Source organism: Rhinolophus ferrumequinum, chromosome 22 (genome assembly GCF_004115265.2).
Source record: "Rhinolophus ferrumequinum isolate MPI-CBG mRhiFer1 chromosome 22, mRhiFer1_v1.p, whole genome shotgun sequence".
Lineage (NCBI taxonomy): Eukaryota > Metazoa > Chordata > Mammalia > Chiroptera > Rhinolophidae > Rhinolophus > Rhinolophus ferrumequinum.
In genome coordinates, this window is record NC_046305.1 from 35,602,455 (window position 1) to 35,623,953 (window position 21,499).

At 38.1% G+C, this 21,499-nt stretch overlaps 1 protein-coding gene across 4 annotated transcripts in view; it reads left to right on the top strand.

Annotated features, from left to right (window-relative positions):
• The first annotated feature begins 1,476 nt into the window (after positions 1 to 1,476).
• SLC35A3 (solute carrier family 35 member A3) overlaps positions 1,477 to 21,499 on the top strand; it is a 34,313-nt gene continuing 14,290 nt past the window's right edge. For 2 of the 4 annotated variants that reach the window (XM_033093386.1, XM_033093387.1), the window contains exons 1-4: positions 1,477 to 1,796; positions 14,730 to 14,934; positions 21,065 to 21,219; positions 21,299 to 21,421. In XM_033093386.1, the coding sequence (XP_032949277.1) occupies positions 14,748 to 14,934; positions 21,065 to 21,219; positions 21,299 to 21,421 (465 nt within the window). In that variant the 5' untranslated portion in view covers positions 1,477 to 1,796; positions 14,730 to 14,747. The remainder of the gene's footprint in view (positions 1,797 to 14,729; positions 14,935 to 21,064; positions 21,220 to 21,298; positions 21,422 to 21,499) is intronic. The other 2 variants (XM_033093383.1, XM_033093384.1) reach the window with 1 other exon arrangement.

Here is a 21,499-nt window from a genome sequence, read left to right on the forward strand (position 1 = left end):
ATGCTACTGTTTCATAATTATAAGTGCTTCCCCCTCTCATTTTTTCTCATTTTAAAGCTTACTGCACGCACTGAAATATCTTTCTTTTCTCTAAAAAGTGTACTTATGGGCCAGCTCGGTGGCTCGGGTGGTTGGAGCGCCGTGCTCCTAAAACGGAGGTCGCTGGTTTGATTCCCACATGAGCTAGTGAGCTGCTCCCTCTACAGCTAAGATCGTGAACAACAGGCTCTCCCTGGCTTGGGCTGCCGTGAGCAGCCAGAGGTCCACGTGGTGCTGCCCCCAGGCTGCTGTGAGTACCGACCACCCGACCACCAGCGACCGACTGTCTAAGCCTGTGGGAGTGCAAGGCTCATAAACCAGCATGGGCCAGGGAGCTATGTCCCACACAACCAGACTGAGAAACAAAGGCCAGACTTGAGGAGGGGGCGGGGCAGGGAACGGAAGAAGAGGGGAAAAGTGTATTTATGTCAAAAAGTATATTTTTCCTGCTGGTGTATTTAAAAAATATTTTAAATCTTTCTTTCTCCTTATAGCCACGTATATTTACCGAGTATCTACTATTTTTTTGAATGAATGAAACGAATATTCTTAGAATATTGCCTAGCTACTATTATTATGTACCATGAACATTTTAGTTCCAAAATATTTGGACAAACATTAAAATCTAATATGTATTCCACTATGCAGGGATTTTCTCAAGATCTTATTACAGAAAATTTTAAAGCCAGTTATTCTACTCTAAGAGTTACTTTTCTGCTTGCTCTTTCTCCAGGTCTCTATTTGGCATAGTTTTAATTATTCGCAATAAAAAGAGAAATAGGCTTAATTTATAGCGGCGTTGTGTTAAGGAGAGGCTCTATTATTTGATGATCAAACTGGACCTAGAATATTAATTTCAGTCTGTCAATCACCAAAATGGGCTGCAGTGGTTGGAGGGTTTCCAGTAAAGATGTTGGAAGGCCTTTAAAAGGTAATGTAGAAGGTATGTATGAAGCCTGGAAGGGATTAGTCCTTTACAACTCTGAGATCCTCTGCCCGCATTTGCTCTTTATTTCCTCTACTGATTAATGGCACTAGGCCCATTGGTGTCGCCGCTTTGGCCTCTGCTCAGCCTCAACATCTCATCCAGGCTGGGTATAGTGGTCATTTCCAAATGAAGACGCATTCTTCCAGACTACTGAGTGGCCGTCTGAGCCAGAGCAGATCTCGTTTGTTTTCAGTGTCAGTGACTGTCATTTTTAGAAGCGGGTTGTTTGGTTCCTGGATCCTCCTCCCCAGTTCCTCTCGGAATCTTTGCCCTAAAGGACTTTGCCTTTTATTTCGCAAAGGAACACCCTGGCACTCTGGTCACCCGGGCACCCTCCGCCACCGGACAGCACCGCAGAAGCCCGCGGCGGGTGTCTCTCCGTCCGCCTCATCCCCTCGGGACACATCTCGCAGGAGGCAGTGCCCTGCCGGTGACGCGACGGTGAAGCTGGCACCGGGGGCTGCTCTACCGGCAGCCCAGGTGCCTCGCCTTCAGGATAGAGCTGGCGAGTGCCGAGCTAGCGCCGCCAGAACAGAGCCGGGAACGGCGTTTGCCGGGGCCCAGGCGGAAGCCGGAGCATTTGCGGGACGGGACCGCGGGAACCCGGAAACGCCTGGGCACTACGGCCCTGGCGGCACCGACGGCGGCAGGAGCGAGAGGCGCTGCGCGTCAGGGGTCACGGGGGACCCAGCGGGCACTGCAGCCTGGGGCGCCCGGCGGAGCTGAGCCACTGCCTCCCGAGCGCGCAACCGGCAGAGCTGCGCGGGAGGTGAGTGGTGCGCCCTGCTGGGGAGCTGCGGGCCAGGGAGGCCGGGGCGCGCGGGTGCTGGGACGGCCGGGGCAGCTCTCGGGGGAGGAGAAGGAGGTGTGCGTGTGGCTGATGTGCAGTCCGTATGCGTGGACAGGACAGTCCTAGGTAGGTAGGTGTGGAAGCGAATGAAATGACACGTTGTAACTCCGAGGGACGTGTGGAATGTGCTGGGTGGAGGAGGAAGAAGAGCCGGAGGAAAGGGGTGTGTAAAGCATTGAAAACGTCAGTGTGTGCCTGGGAGCCTGGGGCGTGCGTAGCGAAGTCGGTGGGCTAGGCTGGCGGTCATTCCTTAGAGAACCTCCCTGGAGCTCTCGCTCGGTGGCCCCGATCCACCAGACCAGCACCCGCGCTCGGGAAGCGGCAGGGACTTCAAGAAATGGTAACGCTGTCCCTTGGTTAGGCTAGAACGGAGGCAAGGGAGGTCCGAGGCTAGGTGGGATCCCTGTCAGAAAAGGGGTAGGTGTGTCTGTGTTGGGGGAGAGTTCTGTGTGTTCAGGAAGGGAGGGTTTTAATTAACGTCTGTTTAAAGCAACTGAACACCTTTTCCGAACATTGGTTCAAGGGAATTAAAGACTAATATTAAATAGTAATGGCCTTGCTTAGTAAACATTTCATTACTATAAGACTGACTCATTTGTTATGTGCCATTACATGCAATATTTGAAAATGGAGCCAGAGTTAAATTTTCTGATTTTGGAATTAACATTCAACTTTGGTAAAGATGAAATTTGGTACAGTTTCACACTTGGTGCTCTTATTCACTAGTAAACTCTGGTTGTTTCTTTTAAGGAATGACTTCTAAATTTACATTTCTGGTCCTGACTTCCCTCCCAAATATTGATTCTGCTTTTTCAGTATCTCAAATTTACTAGTTCTAATATTTCTCATTCACACTACCTCTATCCTAAGTCTGACTCTTCACTCATTTTCTTATTTGCACAATAGCAATGGCTTCCAAACTAGACTTGCTGCCTTCAGCCTGCCCCCTTCATATTACAGCCCCTCCATACTGCTTTTTAAAGCCAAAGGTCTTATGCATTCTTGGTCACTCTTTCCTCAGAAATACTCAGTGACTATTGGCTCCAGAATAAATTCAAAATTATTTAGGGTGTCATTCAAAGCACTTCAAAATTTGGAGCTGTCCATGGCTCCAATCAGATCAATATCTCTTTCTTTCTTCTTTTCCTTCCCTTTCCTTCCCTTCCCTTCCCTTCACTTCCCTTCCCTTCCCTTTCCTTTCCTTTCTTTTCTTTCATTTTATCTCACATATCCTAATATTTAGCCAAACTAGAGTAGTTACTTTGAAATGTAATTTCTGAACTTGCTCTATACCTGCCTACCTTGGTCTTTGCTTACATCCTTTCTTTCTACAAGGAAGGCCTTCCTTACAGTCTTTGTAGAGATTCTTATTCTTTAATAGCTTAAATGCCACCGCGTCCTTCTTATGAAGCTTTCTGAAGTCTAACATTAGTCCAAAACATTCTTTTTCTCTTGTGTGTTGGGCTTTATAAATCTTATAATACTTGTTAAATTTGCATTGTACTATGATTATTTGAGAAATTTATCACTTCTAGAATGTAAGCTTTTTAAGGAAGGTAACTGTATCTTTTAATTCGTTTAGCACTTTAGTACGTGAGCACAATATTATGATATATTAGACTCTTCATAAATAATTGCTACATTAAATCCTATAATGAAATAATCAAATTCTTATAGTGTTCCTGGAGACAAGGATAACTCTTGTGTTGTAGTGTAACCTTATTTCAGATTTTTATTAATAATCTTATATTTGAAAGTGTTTTTCTGTTCTGTTTTAGTATTTCATTTGATCCTCGTAATAAATCTTTGAGGTAGTATAGTTATTATCATCCCTGTAGGGGAGGAAAAATAATTTTCTCTCTACTCTTTTTAGTTCTAAGCTGAAACCCCTATAATAAGACAGATTAACGAAAAAAACAGAAGTTTATAAACATTTATACTTTAGATCAATATGAATTGGTAGCTTAAATTAGATTTCAACCCTCTGAAAAGCAAGTGTATCCTAAGTATTCTCTCACAGTTCTGGAGGCCAGAAATCCAAACCAGCATCATTTGGGCTGATATCAAAGTGTCAGCGCAGATTTTGTGTTCAGCCAATTCTATCCTGGTACCATACGGAGAAAGGATTTGGGGAAATGTGTGAGTTTAACCAAGTTGGCAAAATACAAGGTACTATAATTTTCCTATGATATTTTCCTGTTGTACCCTATGTCATAGATTATTTCTTGAAATATTTGAGTAATACGTGTCTTCCATGGTAGAGGATAAGCTCCATGAACAAACAGATGATACATATTTCTCTTGTTCATTGTATACCCAATGCTCATCACAGTGCCTGATTGTAGTATGTTTGTATTAAATGTTGATGGTAAGTTGTGGAGAGTTGTATGATATCTTTATTTTTTACTTCTGCCTCCATTCTCCTTTGTCTTGAATCTTTACTAGTGGTTAGTGCCTGTGGACCCTACCTGGCTTTTACACTATTTTCTGTTCTTTGTAGAATACCTTTATTCTGCCTGTTGCTGTAAGTGGCAGGAAATGACCGTAGCAGAAAGTAGTAGAGCAGAAGAGCACAGGAGTGGGGAGATGGGAAGGTGAGAAGGAGTACATTTTTACATGGCACCACACATTCAAAGGGGATCTTAGAGCTATACTTATTAGTCATTCGTTATGTCTTCCAAATCATTGGCCTTATGTAAAGAGTACAATAATACTGAACAATTTTTAATCTAAAAATTAAAGTGTAAACAGGTCTTATATTTGTAAAGTTGATGAAATACATGAGTACTATTGATTTTACCTGAATGTAGTAATGGAAATTCTGCAGTCTGAAAGAACAAGTTAAAAATTAACATACATAAATTTGATGTTATCTTATATACACACTCACCTGACATCTTGATTAAGGAAGGGAAGGAGAAACAATGAAAAGTTGTTTAAATTAGACTGTAATAGGAACCGGAAATGGTAAAGCATAGAGTCGGTTTGTTTAAGTGTTATCAAGCAGGATTGTATTTTTCTTTAAGCACTTAAAAGTGAACTAATTTAGTGGAAGTTATTATTTCTATCATAGAAACAAAATTGATTATACTGATAGTATAAAGTACCTTTGACTTATATTTATTTCACTTTTATAAAAACTAAGATCTTTCGGTTTTCCACAGGATTATTATGGATTTCAACTATAACATGGTTGCTACTTTTTGAGAATACTGTATCTACCTCTGAGGTAGTTTGAGAAGAAGATATTATAATGCCAGTGTCAGAAGTAAAACCATTGTGATGAATTTTATTTGTTATTATTTAGCAAAGTTAAAGGTTGCAGTTTTAAAATTGTGACATCATGGGAGATAAATTAACAGAAATTTGCTGAGGTCAGCATTTCTGTATGTTTTGTCTTTTTCTGTTCATTTACTTGGAAAAACCTTAAAAGGTTTGTTTTTACAGCAGTAGCTATTTCTGACAGGTGTATAATGTGAACTTATATTTGCATAGCACTTTATAACTCTTGTGTTTCATATGTACTCTATTATGTCATTAACCTCTAGTAGTTTATTATATTGTATGTAGGGAGTATATTTTAGAACTAGTGTTTAGAAAATGTTAATATAGCTCACTTTAAAAACTGTAAGTTAGAAATTTCGCCTTTTGTTTTTATAATAGAAGGAAAATTGATTTGCAGAATTTCTTAGATACTAGGTAGCTTTTTAAAAATCCATATAAATTTTATTAGTTTTAAAACATTGACAAAACATTTAGTTTTTTAGGACTTTAGTGGCTGGAGACTTATCAGCAAAACACTGATATTATTGTCTCAGTAGAATGATGGGCTTCCTACACAGACCTAAAGATTATACATATGTATTGATAAGCTATTGGAAATAAGTCTGTAGCCACACTGATTTTCACATTTACCTATAAAGACCTATGTATGTTTGAAGAAATTATTAGTATATTGTGTTTTGAATATTTTAGAACTTATTAATACACATATAATGCAATTAATGATGGTATAAAGAACTAATTTCTCACTAATCCTGATTTATTTTGGGATGGAAATAGTAGCAGTAGTGTGCATTAATGATACATATAACTTGTGTAACGTATATTTTTTTAAACATTTAAAGCCTGCAGAATAACTGAGAATTGGCTGACAAAGCATTGTAAAGCAAGGATCTTTGGGAGCTACTTTAATGAAAATGAAGGACATATACCTTAGCATATCATGTGTATTTAAAATATACTTCTTGGTGTGTTTGAAAACTTCTTATTTAAGACTATTTAATAAAAATTACCGAGAACTTCTTTGAGCTCTAAGAAGCTTACTAATAACTTTTGTACAATATGCAAAAGTAAATTCTAACCAAGCCATCATCCAAACTCATCAAATCCAGATGAATAGAGATTAGATGAAGTTTTGTTGTACATTTTCCTTCAAGAGGTGAGAAGGAATTTAATAGCTTTTTTTTTTTTTTTTTAAAGATTTTATTGGGGAACAGTGTGTACTTCCAGGACTTTTTCCAAGTCAAGTTGTTGTTCTTTCCATCTTAGTTGTGGAGGGCGCAGCTCAGCTCCAGGTCCAGTTGCCGTTGCTAGTTGTAGGGGGCGCGGCCCACCATCCCTTGTGGGAGTCAAGGAATCAAACTGGCAACCTTGTGATTGAGAGCCCACTGGCCCATGTGGGAATCCAACCAGCAACCTTCGGCGTTAGCTCGGAGCTCCAACCGCCTGAGCCACCCAGCCGGCCTGAGAAGGAATTTAAAAATAATTACATTTAACTTCATAACTATCAAACTTATCTAACAATTCAGAGGAAAAATAGTGATTGGTAAGCAAATGCAAAATCTATTAGAGTGACTACCAAACCCTGAAATATTCCTTGGTGGCAAAGGACTTTTAGAAGTACTAGCAGTGTGATTAGTGTATCAAATCAGTGTGATTGTAGTATACACACATACACAAAGATTTCGATTCTATATTATAATAATACAGTAATTATACACTGTATAATTATACAGTAATTATACACAATGATGTATAATATATATAATTATATATAATAATAGTTCATTATATACATGTTATATATATTACTGCCTATATTGAAAGTTTGCAATTTAAAAATTCAGACAAAACTTTTAGATGAAAAATTGAATAAGGTTTTCAGAATTGTGTGAGTGTGTATGCGCGCGCGCGCATGTTCACACATTAGTACTAGGACTGGAAGAGACCTTTGAAATCATAAAATGTTAAATTTTAGAAACATAGCTTTTAATACTCGTGGCTTATATAATAGCTAGAAGCTACTTGTTGAAAATGTTTAAGGAAATTAAAAAATATATATATATTTTTTTAAGATTTTATTGGGGAAGTGGAACAGGACTTTATTGGGGAACAGTGTGTACTTCCAGGATATTTTCCAAGTCAAGTTGTTGTCCTTTGAATGTTAGTTGTGGAGGGCGCAGCTCAGCTCCAGGTCCAGTTGCGGTTGTTAGTTGCAGGGGGCATAGCCCACCATCCCTTGTTGGAGTCCAACCAGCAACCTTGTGGTTGAGAGCCCGCGCTCCAACCAACCTCTGAGCCATCTGGGCACCTGGGAGCTGAGTGGCAGCTCATTGACTTCATTCTAGTTGCAGAGGGCACAGCTCGCTGGCCCATGTGGTAATCGAACAGGCAGCCCCGTTGCCCAGAGCTTGCGCTCTTACCAACTGAGCCATCCGTCTGCCCCTAAAAATATTTTTAATTTAAATTTTTAAAAGGATGTTCATTAGTAAAAGAATCGATAAATAAAAGGTCCACTCATTTGATGAAATATTATAGAGTTGTTAAAAGCAGTGAACTAGGTCCATATGTCAATATAGATCACAAAGCAATGCTGAATAATATATACAGTTTGATGGCATATATGTAGTTAAAATATTTTTGGCTTATGGGTGTATCTATATAAAATTTTAAAAAGTGGACTGGAAATATATACTCCAAACTCATGAAAATGGGTTCCTATTGGGGATGGACAGAGGAGTAGGACTTAGATTAATGGTTTAATGGGGACTTTGACTTTACTTGTAATGCTATATTCCTTTTAAAAAAGAAAGATAAGCAAATATAAGATTGACACATTAGTTCTGGGTGGTGGAATCATGGATGTTTGTTATATTCTTGGTACTCTATTGTATTTTTAAAATCCCATTTTTTCCTCTCAAGAAAGATGTTGTATTTTATGAGAAGATAGAACTTGGTGATTATAAGACTAAGACACCCAAAAGGTGAAACCCTTTCATTGGGAATATGAAATGGTTTAGGTACTTTATTTTTACTTTGTTACTAAAGTCTTTGTTGCTAAAGGTTTAGGGGTTTCCAAAAAGCTAAATAAGAAAAATTATGAGAATTTATCTAAAATATCATTAGATGTCTTTAGGTGGGAATTATGGTTCAAATTTTTACTTATTAATATAATTTAAAAGTTTCTACATTTTTTTAGTAAGAATATACTACTTTTATAATAAATAAAGTAATAAATACTATTTTTAGAAAAAGAACAAACTGAAACAAAGAAAAGCCATGAGAATGAAATAATGTCATTTACTCTAGCGACCAGAATGAGTGCATATTTCAGGTTTTAGCTATTAATATTAAGGTAGAAAGGGGAGCATACTGATTCTGATCCTGCTGTAAATCTGAGCGCCTCATGGAATTGCTGTGCGTTCAGGAAGCTTAGTCACCAGAGTCCTTAAAGGAACACGGGCAGTAATTTGTTGTCTGGTTCATAAGGCCTTGAACTAAATTGAATGAAGCTACATTTGTGAAAGTACCTATTCTTGGTGATTATTTGTATGTAAGTTTCCTACATAAGAAATTTTTGTGAAAGAATAATCTGGAAACCAGAGGATTGGCAACAGCTGTAAAGATAAAAGAAGGGGAGTTAAATGGTAAGAGAAAAAAAATGTAGGAAGGACTGAAATTAAATCTTAACATGAAATTGTTTAAAGTTTGTTTTGAATAATAGGAAAATATCGTAGACTTTAAAATGAAGAAACAATGTTAATCTTATAAATTGTAGAAGTGGAACATAACCTTTGGATCAATTTTCATATTTATGGATTTGCTGTGCATTTATGTTTTGTATTAAGTGAAAATACTTAGTTTTACCTGTATTATACTCCAAAACCAAACTGTGTATTTGTATAATCTTAGAAATACTAATGTTTTGATCTTTTTCATTTTGAGTTTATTCTGCCCTCAGGCAGAATTGTAAATTGAATTCTTTACAGGTGATCTAGTACAAATAATCATTTATTTTGCATGTATTTTACTTTTCAACTTTATTTTAGAAAACCAACCCAGTTCTTTCCTCCTGTGTGTCTCCTTTATTCCTCATACAAAATACTCAGTCCCACAAGTCTGCTCCCACCCTACTTCAGATGCCAATCACAAGTAGTAGGTCTCCAGGTTACCCACAGCTGCTGTCCGACTTGGCTGCAATTGGAGTCTTCCCACGACCCTCTTGTCAGGTTTGATTAATTTGCTACAGTGCCTCACAGAACTCAGGGAAACAATTAGGGTTTACCAGGTTATTACAGGATGTGACAAAGAATGCAGAAGAACAGCGAGATGAATAAATACACAGGATAAGGCCTGGGAGGGTCCTGAGAGCAGGAGCTTCTGTCACTGTGGAATTGGCTGCAGATGTGGATGTGTTTACCCACCTGGAAGCTCTCTGAACCTCATACTATTGGAATTTTTATGGAGGCTTCATTAGGTAGGCATGCACAATCATTAACTCCATTTTCAGCCCTTCTCCCTTCTCAAGAGAATGGGGGGAGGTAGGGTTGAAAATTCTGAGCTTCTAATTGTGGCTTATTCTGTCTGACCAGCCCCTATCCAGGAGCTATCCAGGAAGGGGCCCATCTAGTCTCCACAGTAGAACATAAGTCTCCTATCACCCAGGAAATTACAAGGGTGTCAGGAGCAGGGATCGGAGACTGCTATTTGTATTTTTTATTATCTCACAGACAAAAAAATACATTGTAAGAGACTTAAGTATTAAGAACCATATTAATATTTAAGAACTGTATTATCAAGGTGAATGTTTACATTAATGTCATATATGCTTAGAAATGAAAAAGGAAAATAGTAAAAATAGTACATCCTGGCTTAAATCTGACCTTTAAATTTTCATTTGAAAAGAAATTAGAGCATTGCCGTTATAACAGGTACATTATGGTCTTAGCTGCACAGAATAAACAAGATTTCCTTGAAAAGATGTGAAACCCTTGACATTTTCCAGGAGAATCAGATGCCTATGCCAAATGTAGATGGCTGACAACTTGCTCCCCTTCCATACAGAGATAAAAGCCACCAGGATGTCCTCTGGAATTCTGCAACAGCGTGTAATGGGAGCTGGGGAAGCTGGTATTTAACTATATAGCCTGATCTTTCCAATTATTCGTCGTATGACCTCGAACAAGTCATCTAACTTCACTATTTTCTTCCTTTTTAAAATGAAAAGATTTTACTAGTTGATTTCTAAAAACTCTACCAACTCTAAATGCTGTTGTTTTATTTCATATTAGGATTCCCATTAATGCAGATTTACAAGTGACATAAATGGTTGATCTTTGTCTTCTTTTACACTTTTATTTATTTTAAGTTTTTTTTCCAGACCCATCAGTTCCAAGTCAAGTAGTTGTTTCAATTTAGTTGTGGAGGGCGCAGCTCACAGTGCCCCATGTGGGGATCGAACTGGCAACCTTGTTGTTAAGAGCACTGCACTCTAACCAACTGAGCTAACCGACCACCCCAATCTTTAATTTTTTAAAATCATCTTTGAGCTGTAATTTGCATACAATAAAATGTACCCATTTTAAATGTACAGTTAGTTCAGTGAGTTATAAAAAGTGAATATAATCGTATAACCAACCATCACACAGTCAAGATATAGACTCTTATTACTACCGGAAATTCCTTGCTGTCTCTTTGCATTCAACCCCCAACCCCAGTCCCTGGCCGCAGGCAACCATGAATTTGCATCTGTCACTGCTGATTAGTTTTGCCTTTTTTAGAATTTACTATAAATGTTGAGTATATAACTTTTTGTGTAGACTTTTTTGTTCTGTATGTTTTTGAGATTCATTGGTGTTTTAGCATGTATCAGTATTTATTTTTATTGCAGAGTAGTATTCCATTGTATGCATGCACCACAATATACTTTTTTTTAAATTTTACTGGGGAATATTGGGGAACTGTGTGTTTCCCTAGAGCCCATCAGCTCCAAGTCATTGTCCTTCAATCTGGTTTGGAGGGCGCAGCTCAGCTCTAAGTCCAGTTGCCATTTTCAATCTTTAGTTGCAGGAGGTGCAGCCCACCATCCCATGCGGGGATTGAACCGGCAACCTTGTGGTTGAGAGCTCACGCTCTACCCATCTGAGCCATCCAGATTGTCTTCACTGGTTGTGGAGCTTGCTGGCCCCTGTGGGAATCGAACCGGCAACCCTGTTGGTCAGAGCTCGTGCTCTATGCAACTGAGCCGGCTGCCCCGCACAATATGTTTCTTAATTCACCTTTATTGGGCATTTGGGTTATTTCCAGTTTCTGACTGTTAAAAATAAAGCTGCTATGAGTATTCATGTACAAGTATTGTTGGTGGACATCTGTTTTCAAATATCTTGGGTATACCTAAGTTCACTTTCTAGGTTATATGAAAAGGTTGTGTTTTATTTATTATTTTAATAAACTACCAAATGATTTTTCAAAGTGGTTGTACTACTGTACATTCCCACTAGCAATGTTGAGGGGGTTTTAAAATTTTTTTTTCTCTAAATCCTCTTCAAAACTTGGTAGGATCAATTTTTAATATTTAGCCATTGTAATAGGTGTATAATAACATCTCATTGTGGTTTCAATTTGCATTTCTCTAATGACTGTGATGTTGAATATCTTTTCATGTGCCTATTAGCCATTTATTTATTTTTCTTGGTGTAATGTCTATTTAAATCTTCTGCCTATTTAATATTGGGTTGTTGGTCTTCTACTTCCTGTTTTGTAAGAGCTCTGTATATGTTCTGGATATAAGGCCATTGTCAGAGGTATATATTTAGAATATTTTCTCCCATGATATGGTTTGCCTTTTATTATTTTTACAATGCCTTTGGAAGAGCAGTTTTCAGTTTTGATGATATCCAATTTATCCAGTTTTTCTTTCATGGTTTGTGCTTTTTTATATTCTATCTAAGAAATCTTTGCCTAGCTCTCAGTAGGTATGATTGTCTTCTGTATTTTCTTCTTGAAGAAAACTTACAGTTTTAGCTTTTATGACAGGTCTGTGATCGATTTCTAGTTAATATTTGGTGTAGGGCAGAGAAGAGTAGAGGTTCATTAAAAAAAAATAAAAATAGATGCCTCATTGTTCCAGAATTACTTGTTGAAAAGTCTGTCCTTTCTTTTTGATACCTTTGTCAAAATCATTTGACCAAATATGTATGGATCTAATATTGGTCTGTATTCTGTTCCATTGATCTATACTTCCGTCTTTGTCAGTACTAGTCTTAATTACTAGAGTAAGTCTGGAATTTCAGGTTAACTCTTTCAACTTTGTTTTTCCTTTTCAAAATTGTTTTGGTTGTCTTTGTATTTCCATGTAAACTTTAAAATCAGCTTGTCAGTTTTTATTGAAAAAGCCTGCAGGGGTTTTGTTTGGATTGTATTGAATGTTTTAGATCAGTTTTAGGCAAAGGATGTGTGACCTTGGGTGAAGAGGCAGTACGCTGACCACATACTACATTAAGTCCTTCAAGAATTTTAATGGGGCATCTCTGTGTCTATCACAGTTAAGTGGTTGATAGATAGTGTTGTTCACATCTTCAATTTTCTTACTGGGTTTTTTGTGTATTCTATTAATTACTCAGAAAGGTGGTTTAAAGTCTCACATTACAATTGTGGATTTACCTTCCTTTTAGTTCTGTCAGTTTTTACTTTAAGTATTTTGAAGCTATGTTATGTATGCATACACTTACAATGGTTATATTTTACTGATGCATTATTGGCTCTTATCATTATGAAATGTCCTTTAATTCTAGAAGTAATTCTTTTTTTTTTTTTTTAAAGAATCTTCTCTTTTTAAAAAAATTTTTTTGGGGAATATTGGGGAACAACAGTGTGTTTCTCCAGTGCCCATCAGTTGCAAGTCAAGTAGTTGTCCTTCATTCTAGTTGTGGAGGGCACAGCTCAGCTCCAAGTCCAGTTGCCATTTTCAGTCTTTAGTTGCAGGGGGTGCAGCCCCTCATCCTATGCGGGAATTGAACCGGCAACCTTGTTGTTGAGAGCTCCTGCTCTTAACCACCTGAGCCATCTGGCCGCCCCTGTAGAAGCTCAGCGGTAGTTTGTTGTCTTCAATTTAGTTGTGGAGGGCGCAGTTCACTGGCCCATGTGGGAACTGAACTGGCAACCTTGTTGTTCAGAGCTTGGGCTCTAACCAACTGAGCCATCTGGCTGCCCCTAGAAGTAATTTCTTATGTAAGCTGTTTTGCCTGATATTAGTATAACCCCTCCAGTTATCCCATAGTTATTTTTCTCATAGCATGTCTTTATCCATCCTTTTACTTCTTAACCTATTTGTATCTTCATATTTAAAGTGGGGTTCTTAGAGTTAATACTGAATTACTTTAGGGAAAATATAGTTACTTTGCAACTTTTATCATTGAGGGAAGCTGGGTGATGGGTATTTTAGAACTCGTGCACTATTGTTTCAAATTTTATATGAGTCTAAAAGCATTTCAAAAGTGTTTATAATTGCTCATTGTTGGTGCATTTTTATGGTAGTTTCTTTAAAATTCTTATCTGATAATTCCAATATCTGTGTTAATTCTGTGTTACTGTCTGTTGGTTGTCCTTGCTCATGTTAGTTGAGATTTTTTTCCTGTTTTTTGGTATGGTGAGTATACTCATTTTTGGATTGTACCATGGACATTTTGAATGTTATGAGACCTTGGTTCTTACTTAAATACAGAGGGTACCAAAAAATGTATACACATTTTAAGAAAGGAAAACACTATTAAAATTGTAATACTATATACAGGTAACAAAAGATTAATACAAGTCACATTTGACTTCGTCAATTACAAGAGGTGCTCAAAGTGGTTACCATCAGCATCTAGACACTTCTGATTACGGCAAACTACTGCTTGAGCAACGCTGACCAAAGTGTCCACTTGTATACATTTTTTTGGCACCCCCGGTATTCTGTTAGTAGACAGCCACTGGAGAGGGAGGAAGGACATTGCCTCTTTGCTGACATTCACTATGCATAGGGCAGGAATGGTCAACAGGGCTCTGCCACCGTAGTCTTTGTGGCTTCAGCCCCTGGTGGGAGGGAGTAAGGCTGCCACTTCTGCTTTCATTAGTGCAGGGTGGGGATGGTGAACAAGGCTCCATCCCACAGATTACACAGCACCCAGTTGAGAGGGTTCCGTCGTGTAGGACTGCTTTCTTCCCATTCCTTTGGTTAGAGACAGGAGATTTCTCTTGGGGCTTTTTCATTGTTGATTTATATCTTTTGGTGGTTCCCAGGGTGAGATACATAGGTGGCAAAAAAAATCTCAAGGGAATTTATTACTGGGTCACAACTCAAGATCCAAGGTCTCTAGCCAGTTTGTCTTAATTTTTTCACCTTTCAGAATCTTCTGATATTTGCTTTTGTCTTTGGTTCAAAGTTTATAGTTGTAATTAGCCGAAAGAATAGGGTAGAATGCACTTACTCCATCTTGTCTAGGACCTGACGTCTCTTACTGGCTTTTAATATATTCGTTTCTGTATTTTCTAATTTTGTTTATTTGCCCTGTTTGTTTTGTTTTTCAGGCAGATGAAGATAAAACAATGTCTGCCAACCTAAAATACCTTTCCTTGGGAATTTTGGTCTTTCAGACTACCAGTTTGGTTCTAACAATGCGTTATTCTAGGACTTTAAAAGAAGAGGGACCTCGTTACCTATCTTCTACAGCAGTAGTTGTTGCTGAACTTTTGAAGATAATGGCCTGCATCTTATTAGTCTACAAAGACAGCAGTAGGTATCTAGGTTTTTGTTATTGCAATTTATTTTGTCATTGTAATTTATTTGTTTGGTGTTATTTACATATGACATGTAGGTAAATATATATTAGTAACTACACATTTGAACACTACTGTATTATCTAATGCCCTAGTACTAAAGAACCTTTCAGTTATTTTTAATTTTATTAAGACAGTTTTAATCTAGTAATAAAGGTGTTTTATTCTAATCTATATCATGATTCATGTCTTCTAGTTAAACTGTAAATACAAAATATAGTTTCTTGCAATTATAGTAATTTGAGAACAAGAGCATATTCTATAATTCTGTGACTCTTAGAAATTTAGAGAAGTCATAATTTTTTACTGAAATCGGGGCCTTTTATTTGCTGCATTGATTAATTCAGCAGTGACTAATTTGAAATCCTTAAAAAAAAAACTAGGCTTTATTGAGATACAATTCATGTACCATATAATTCACTGATGTTAGGGTGTACAATTCAATGGTTTTTTTGTTTGTTTGTTTTTTTCCCCTTCTTCTGCCTCCCCTCCTAACTCCGGTTCAAGCTGTTGTTTCTCAGTCTAGTTGTGTAGGACAGCTCCCTGGCCTATGCTGGTATTATGAGCCTGCCCTGCCCCCTCTGCCCACTCACCCCCTCTGCCCCCTCTCCCCCTCTGTCCCCTCCTCCCATCGACCCCCTCCCCCTATGGCCCCTCCCCCATTTGCCCCTCCTCCCCCCCCCCGCCCCTCCTCCTCCCCCTTCCCCTCTTCTCCCCCCCTCCCCCTCCCTCCCCAGGCAATGGTAGCTGGTCGTTGGTCAGGAGCTCATGGCAGCTCTCACTGGCTGCCAGCTGCTCATGATGGTTGCTGGCCACTCACGCTAGCCGCCGGCTGCTCATGGCAGCCCATGGCAGCCCACGGCAGCACACCGAAGCACACAGCAGCCCAGCTCCAGGGAGAACTGTTGTTCACAATCTTAGCTGTAGAGGGCGCAGCTCACTGGCCTATGTGGGAATCGAACTGGTGACCTCGGCATTAGGAGCACAGTGCTACAACCACCTGAGTCACTGGGCCGGCCCAACTTTAGCCATTTTTAAGTGTACAGTTCAGTGGCATTAGTTATACAAACAAAGTTGTACAATTGTCAGCACGCTCTATTTCTAAAACTTTATCACCCAAGCAGAAACTCTGTAACAATTCAGCAATGATACCTATGCTCCTTTACCTTCATCCCTTGGAAACCTCTAATCTTCTTTCTGTCTCTGTGAATTGGCCTATTTTAGATACTTCATCTAAGTTAGATCATACAGTGTTTCTTCTGTTGTCTGGCTTATTTCACTTAGTATAATGTTTTCGAGGTTTATCCACGTTGTAACATGTATCAGAACTTTTTTCTATGGCTAAATAATATTCCATTGTTATGTGTGTGTATGTGTATCTATCTAACATTTTATCCATTCATGTATTAATGGACACGATGAACAATGAATGATGATGCTGCAATAGGCATACAAGTCTCTGTTCAAGTCCTTTCTTCCATTTCTTCTGAGTATACACGTATGAGGTGTGATCAAACAATATGGTGAATGTTTAAATTAAAAAAAAATTTATGGGATGGCCGGATGGCTCAGTTGGTTAGAGCACGAGCTCTCAACAACAAGGTTGCTGGTTCCATTCCCTCATGGGATGGTGGGCTGCACCCCCTGCAACTAATGATTGAAAACGACGACTGGACTTGGAGCTGAGCTGCGCCCTCCACAACTAGATTGAAGGACAATGACTTGGAGCTGGTGGGCCCTGGAGATACACACTGTTCCTCAATATTCCCCAATAAAATAAAAAATTTATGGTAAAAGACACGTTGTCATTAACCCCCCTCAAAATACACCCCTTTGCTTCGAACATATTCCATCGTCCTTGCCACTTTCTAAAGCAGTTCTGGAAGTCTTTCTTGAGTGACTTTAGTTGCGTTGTCGTGGCTGCCTTGATGTCCTAAATCGATTCAAAACATTTACCTTTCATGGTCATTTTGACTTTGGGGAAGAGCCAGAAGTCGCATGGTGCCAGATCCCATAAATAAGGTGGATGAGAACACACTAATGTTTTTGTTTGACAGAAATTGTCATACCAGAGGCGATGTGTGACATGGAGCCTTTTTATTGTGATCACACAATATGGTGAATGCTGCTGCCAAGTGCCATCCAACGGAAAGGCAGGGATCTTCAATATGGGAAGCAGCGTGTCATACCTTAGTAACAATGTGTGACAAGTTTCAACTTGTTCGGTGCCGTCAGTTGGGTGTAAACTCAGGTTGAAGAAGGTGTGCTTTAAAGTGTGCTATAAATCATCCTCCATCATGACAACACTCTGTGTCATACACAGAGTGGTATACGGCACTGGTATATGGCAATTTCTGTCAAGTAAAAACATTACGGTGTGTCCTCATCCACTTATTCACCGGATCTGGCACCATGTGTCTTCTGGCTCTTTCTCAAAGTCAAAATGATTCAGGACATTGAGGTAGCCACAAGAGCGCAACTAAAGACACTCACAAAAGAGGACTTCCAGAATTGCCTCAGAAAGTGGCAAGAATGATGGGATAAGTGTGTTTGAAGCGGAGAGTACTATGAGGAGGATTAATGGCAATGTGTCTTTTACTGTAATACATTTTTTAATCTAAACATTCACCATATTTTTTTATCACACTTCATATACTTTGGAGTGGAAATGCTTGGTCGTGTGGTTCTATGTTTAACTCTTTGAAGACCCACCAAACTTTTCTTGCACAGCAACTGCACCATTTTACATTCCCATCAGCAGTATACTAGAGTTCCAGTTCCTCCACATCCTCACCAAAACTTACTTGTTTGGTTTTTAAAATTATAGCCGTTCTAATAAGTGTGAAGTGGTATCGCATTGTAGTTTTGATTTGCATTTCCCTAATGACTAATGATATTGATTGAGCATCTTTTCATGTGCTTATTGGCCATTTATATACCTTTAGGGAAATGTCTGTTCAAGTCTGTTGTCTGTTTTTTAATTGGGCTGTTTTTAAATTTGATGTACTTTTGAAACTATCATGGTGGCCAGTGCAGCATATTAATCTGGAAGAAAAATGGAACAAAGAGAATGAACTGGTATTCAGAAAACAGACAATACAGGATATAGCCTTGTAGGCTGCGAATTTCATTGTAGAAGCGAAGAAAAATAATTGAAATGTTTAAAATATGGTCTGGTTTACCCACAAACAAAAAACAATGTGGCAGCTGTATTGAGAGGAAAGGAGGTGCAAGAATAGGTGCAGGAAATCATGTTTGAAGGTTGTTCATATAGTCCAGGCAAGAAATGGTGGCTTAGACTATGTTGTCGGAGAACAGAGGATATTTATGAGATGTCGTTTTCAGCTACAGATGACATGACTTGCTAGTAGGTTAGGTGTGTGAAGGTCAAGGAAATGGAGGAATCCAGTTTGAGGAATAATTCCTAGATTTTTACATTAAATTACTTGGTGAATATGTACTGCAATGAATGATATATAGAAAGATTTGAGGAAAAATTAAGGCTTCTCTTTCAGCCATGTTAAATTTGAGATGCCTAAATGTGAGATCTATTCCACAAATCGAGATGTGGAATAGAATATGTGAATATGGAGCTCAAGGATTTGTCAATTTATAGATTGCTTTAAAGTCAAGGATTAGATAAGATAATATAGTATATACTGAGAAGAGAGGAAGGCTGAAGACTAAGTCCTGTGGCATTCCCAATATTTAGAGATCAAATTGAGAAGGAGGAATCAGCGAAAGAAGACTGAAGGAGTTACCAGGAAGACAGAAACAACAACAACAACATGAAAATGTAATAGGAAAGCTGAGAAAGTGATGTTTTCTGCTAAAGTCTAGATGAATGGAAGTATTCACTCATTAAGCATTGTGGAGCCACACGTATCCTTGACATGAGTAGTTGGCATTGCAGAGAGATGTGATAAAAGCAACTTTCAGTGAACCAAAGCACAAATAGAAATTCGAACCATGCACAAAAATAAATTCTAGGTGGATTAAAGATTGACGTTTAAAAAACAAAACTTGAGGGATTCCAGACTAGATGGCAGTGACGAGGATGGATATTTTGATTAACTCTGAACTTTATTAAGTATTCATGTTAAAATGTAAGAGTAAACATTAAAAGAATGGAAATGAAAAATAAAAACGTAAAAAAAAAAAGAAACAAAACTTTGTGACTTTGGTACTGTGAATGATTTCAAACAACATACCAAAATACAAATAAACCATGAAGGAAAAAATAAATAATTTGGGGTACATTAAAATGGAAAACATTTGTGTATTAAACCAAGTGAAAAGACAAGCCACACATTGAGAGAAGATACTTACATCACATGTAACCACCAAAAATTCATATCCAGAGTGTACAGTGAACTACAGCTCAATAAGAAAAAGACAGGCAACTCAACAGAAAAGGGGACAAAAGATATCAATAGGCACATGTACAGAAGAGGAAACCTGAATGGCCAATAAATATATAAAAAGATGCTCAACCTCATTAGCAATCAGAGAAATCAAATTAATACCACAAGACTCAATTTCACCTCAGCGTGGCAAAGAAAAAGTAACAATACCAGGAATTGGCAGGAACGTAGAACAAGACCTTCCCTAAAGTGCTGGTAAGAAAATTATGTGCATTACTTATTTAAAAATTTAATTACAAAAATTTTAAATAAGCTATTAATATTTTAGAGTTTTTTCTGCTAAAACTGAGAAAACTTTTGGTAATTTTTTTTTTAGTTACATAATTTTTTACTATTTAGAGTAAGGAAGTGATGAATAGCAGGTAACATTCTTTAAAAATATTTTTATTTTAAAAAGTTTTCATAATCAAAGTTTTACGTTGGGAGAGAAAAATCATCTTTAAAATGTCATTGTTGATAAAGTGGTAGGGTTCCCGAGAATATCTTGTTTTTTTAAGGGGTTATGTGTCTTTTTAAGTTCTTTGACATTTTTTATGACAGTCACTGTAGGTTGGGCTAGCTCGAAATTCGTTTCCAATCCCTCTCTCCGTTTCTTGTCTCTAGTATGGAGGATATGAAAGAAAGACTCAATTTCCCAACTCACTGGCAGCAAGGGGTAGCTGTGCAACACGGTCCTGTGCAGTGATGGCAAAGCAGATGCCGCTAGGCCAGTTTCTTTCTTGCTGCCTAAGACAAGAACCAGCCGTGCAGCAGTCATTTGGTGACCTTGGTGCAATAATCAGTAGACAAGAGGTGAAAAGCGTGTGCATGTGTGTGTGTGTGTGTGAGAGAGAGAGAGAGAGAGACAGAGAGAGAGAGAGAGAGAGAGAGAGAGAGAACAAGAACGAACACATGCAGGCTTTGGACCTGGACTCTTTTTTTTTTTAATTTTAAATAAATTTTATTGGGGGACTGTGTGTTTCTCCAGGGCCCATCAGCTCCAAGTCATTGTCCTTCAATCTAGTGCAGGGTGCAGCTCAGCTCCAAGTCGAGTCGCAGTTTTCAATCTTAGTTGCAGGGGGCACAGCCCACCATCCCAACCTGTTGTTCCGAGCTTGTGCTCTAATCAGCTGAGCCATCCAGCCGTCCTGGACCTGGACTCTTGATATTTGAGACAAATCCCTATGGGGTTGAGCCAGGGTCGGTTGGGTTTTATGTTGTTTGCAGTCAAACTCACTCCTTAACTGGTTTACCTTCTTTTTATAATTAAAGTCTTCAGAAATATTAATTGCTATGAATGGATGATGATAAAATTGAATGCACAAAATACAAATTTTTATAATGTTGCTACGACTTAAGAATATTTGGTTGACAAGTTAACACTTTGAGCTTTTGGTTATAAATACATTGCATATGTGTGTAAATACATGTACATACGTATAATCAGTTCGATTGTATATCCCGATGAAAGCATATAAAGATATTGCTCTTAATATGCTACCTTACAATATTTAGCATTTGAAAAATTAGCATCATTAAAGTTGTATTTTAGTCCTAAAGTATCTTAACATGTAGCACAATTTCCTTTTTTTACAGGCGAGAAAACTGAGGCCTTGAGAGAGGGTATGTAACGTATTCAGAGTTACTTAATTACTGATTTTGCCCATTTCATGTTTTTTCTAGAATGTAGTCTAAGAGCACTGAATCGAATACTACATGATGAAATTCTTAATAAACCTATGGAAACGCTTAAACTTGCTATTCCATCAGGGATATATACTCTTCAGAATAATTTGCTCTATGTGGCATTGTCAAATCTAGATGCAGCTACTTATCAGGTACTTAAAATACATTTCTAGTTGTCTTTTTAAGATACAAATCAACAAACTTAATAATATTAGCTGTTTTCTTTTTCAGGTCACATATCAGTTGAAAATTCTTACGACAGCACTATTTTCTGTGTCTATGCTTAGTAAAAAATTAGGTGTGTACCAGTGGCTCTCCCTAGTAATTTTGATGACAGGAGTTGCTTTTGTACAGGTAACTATTTAAAGATAAGTATACCTTTCATTTTTATCAGTTTCAAAACCTTATTTATTGTGCATGGAGAATATGGCC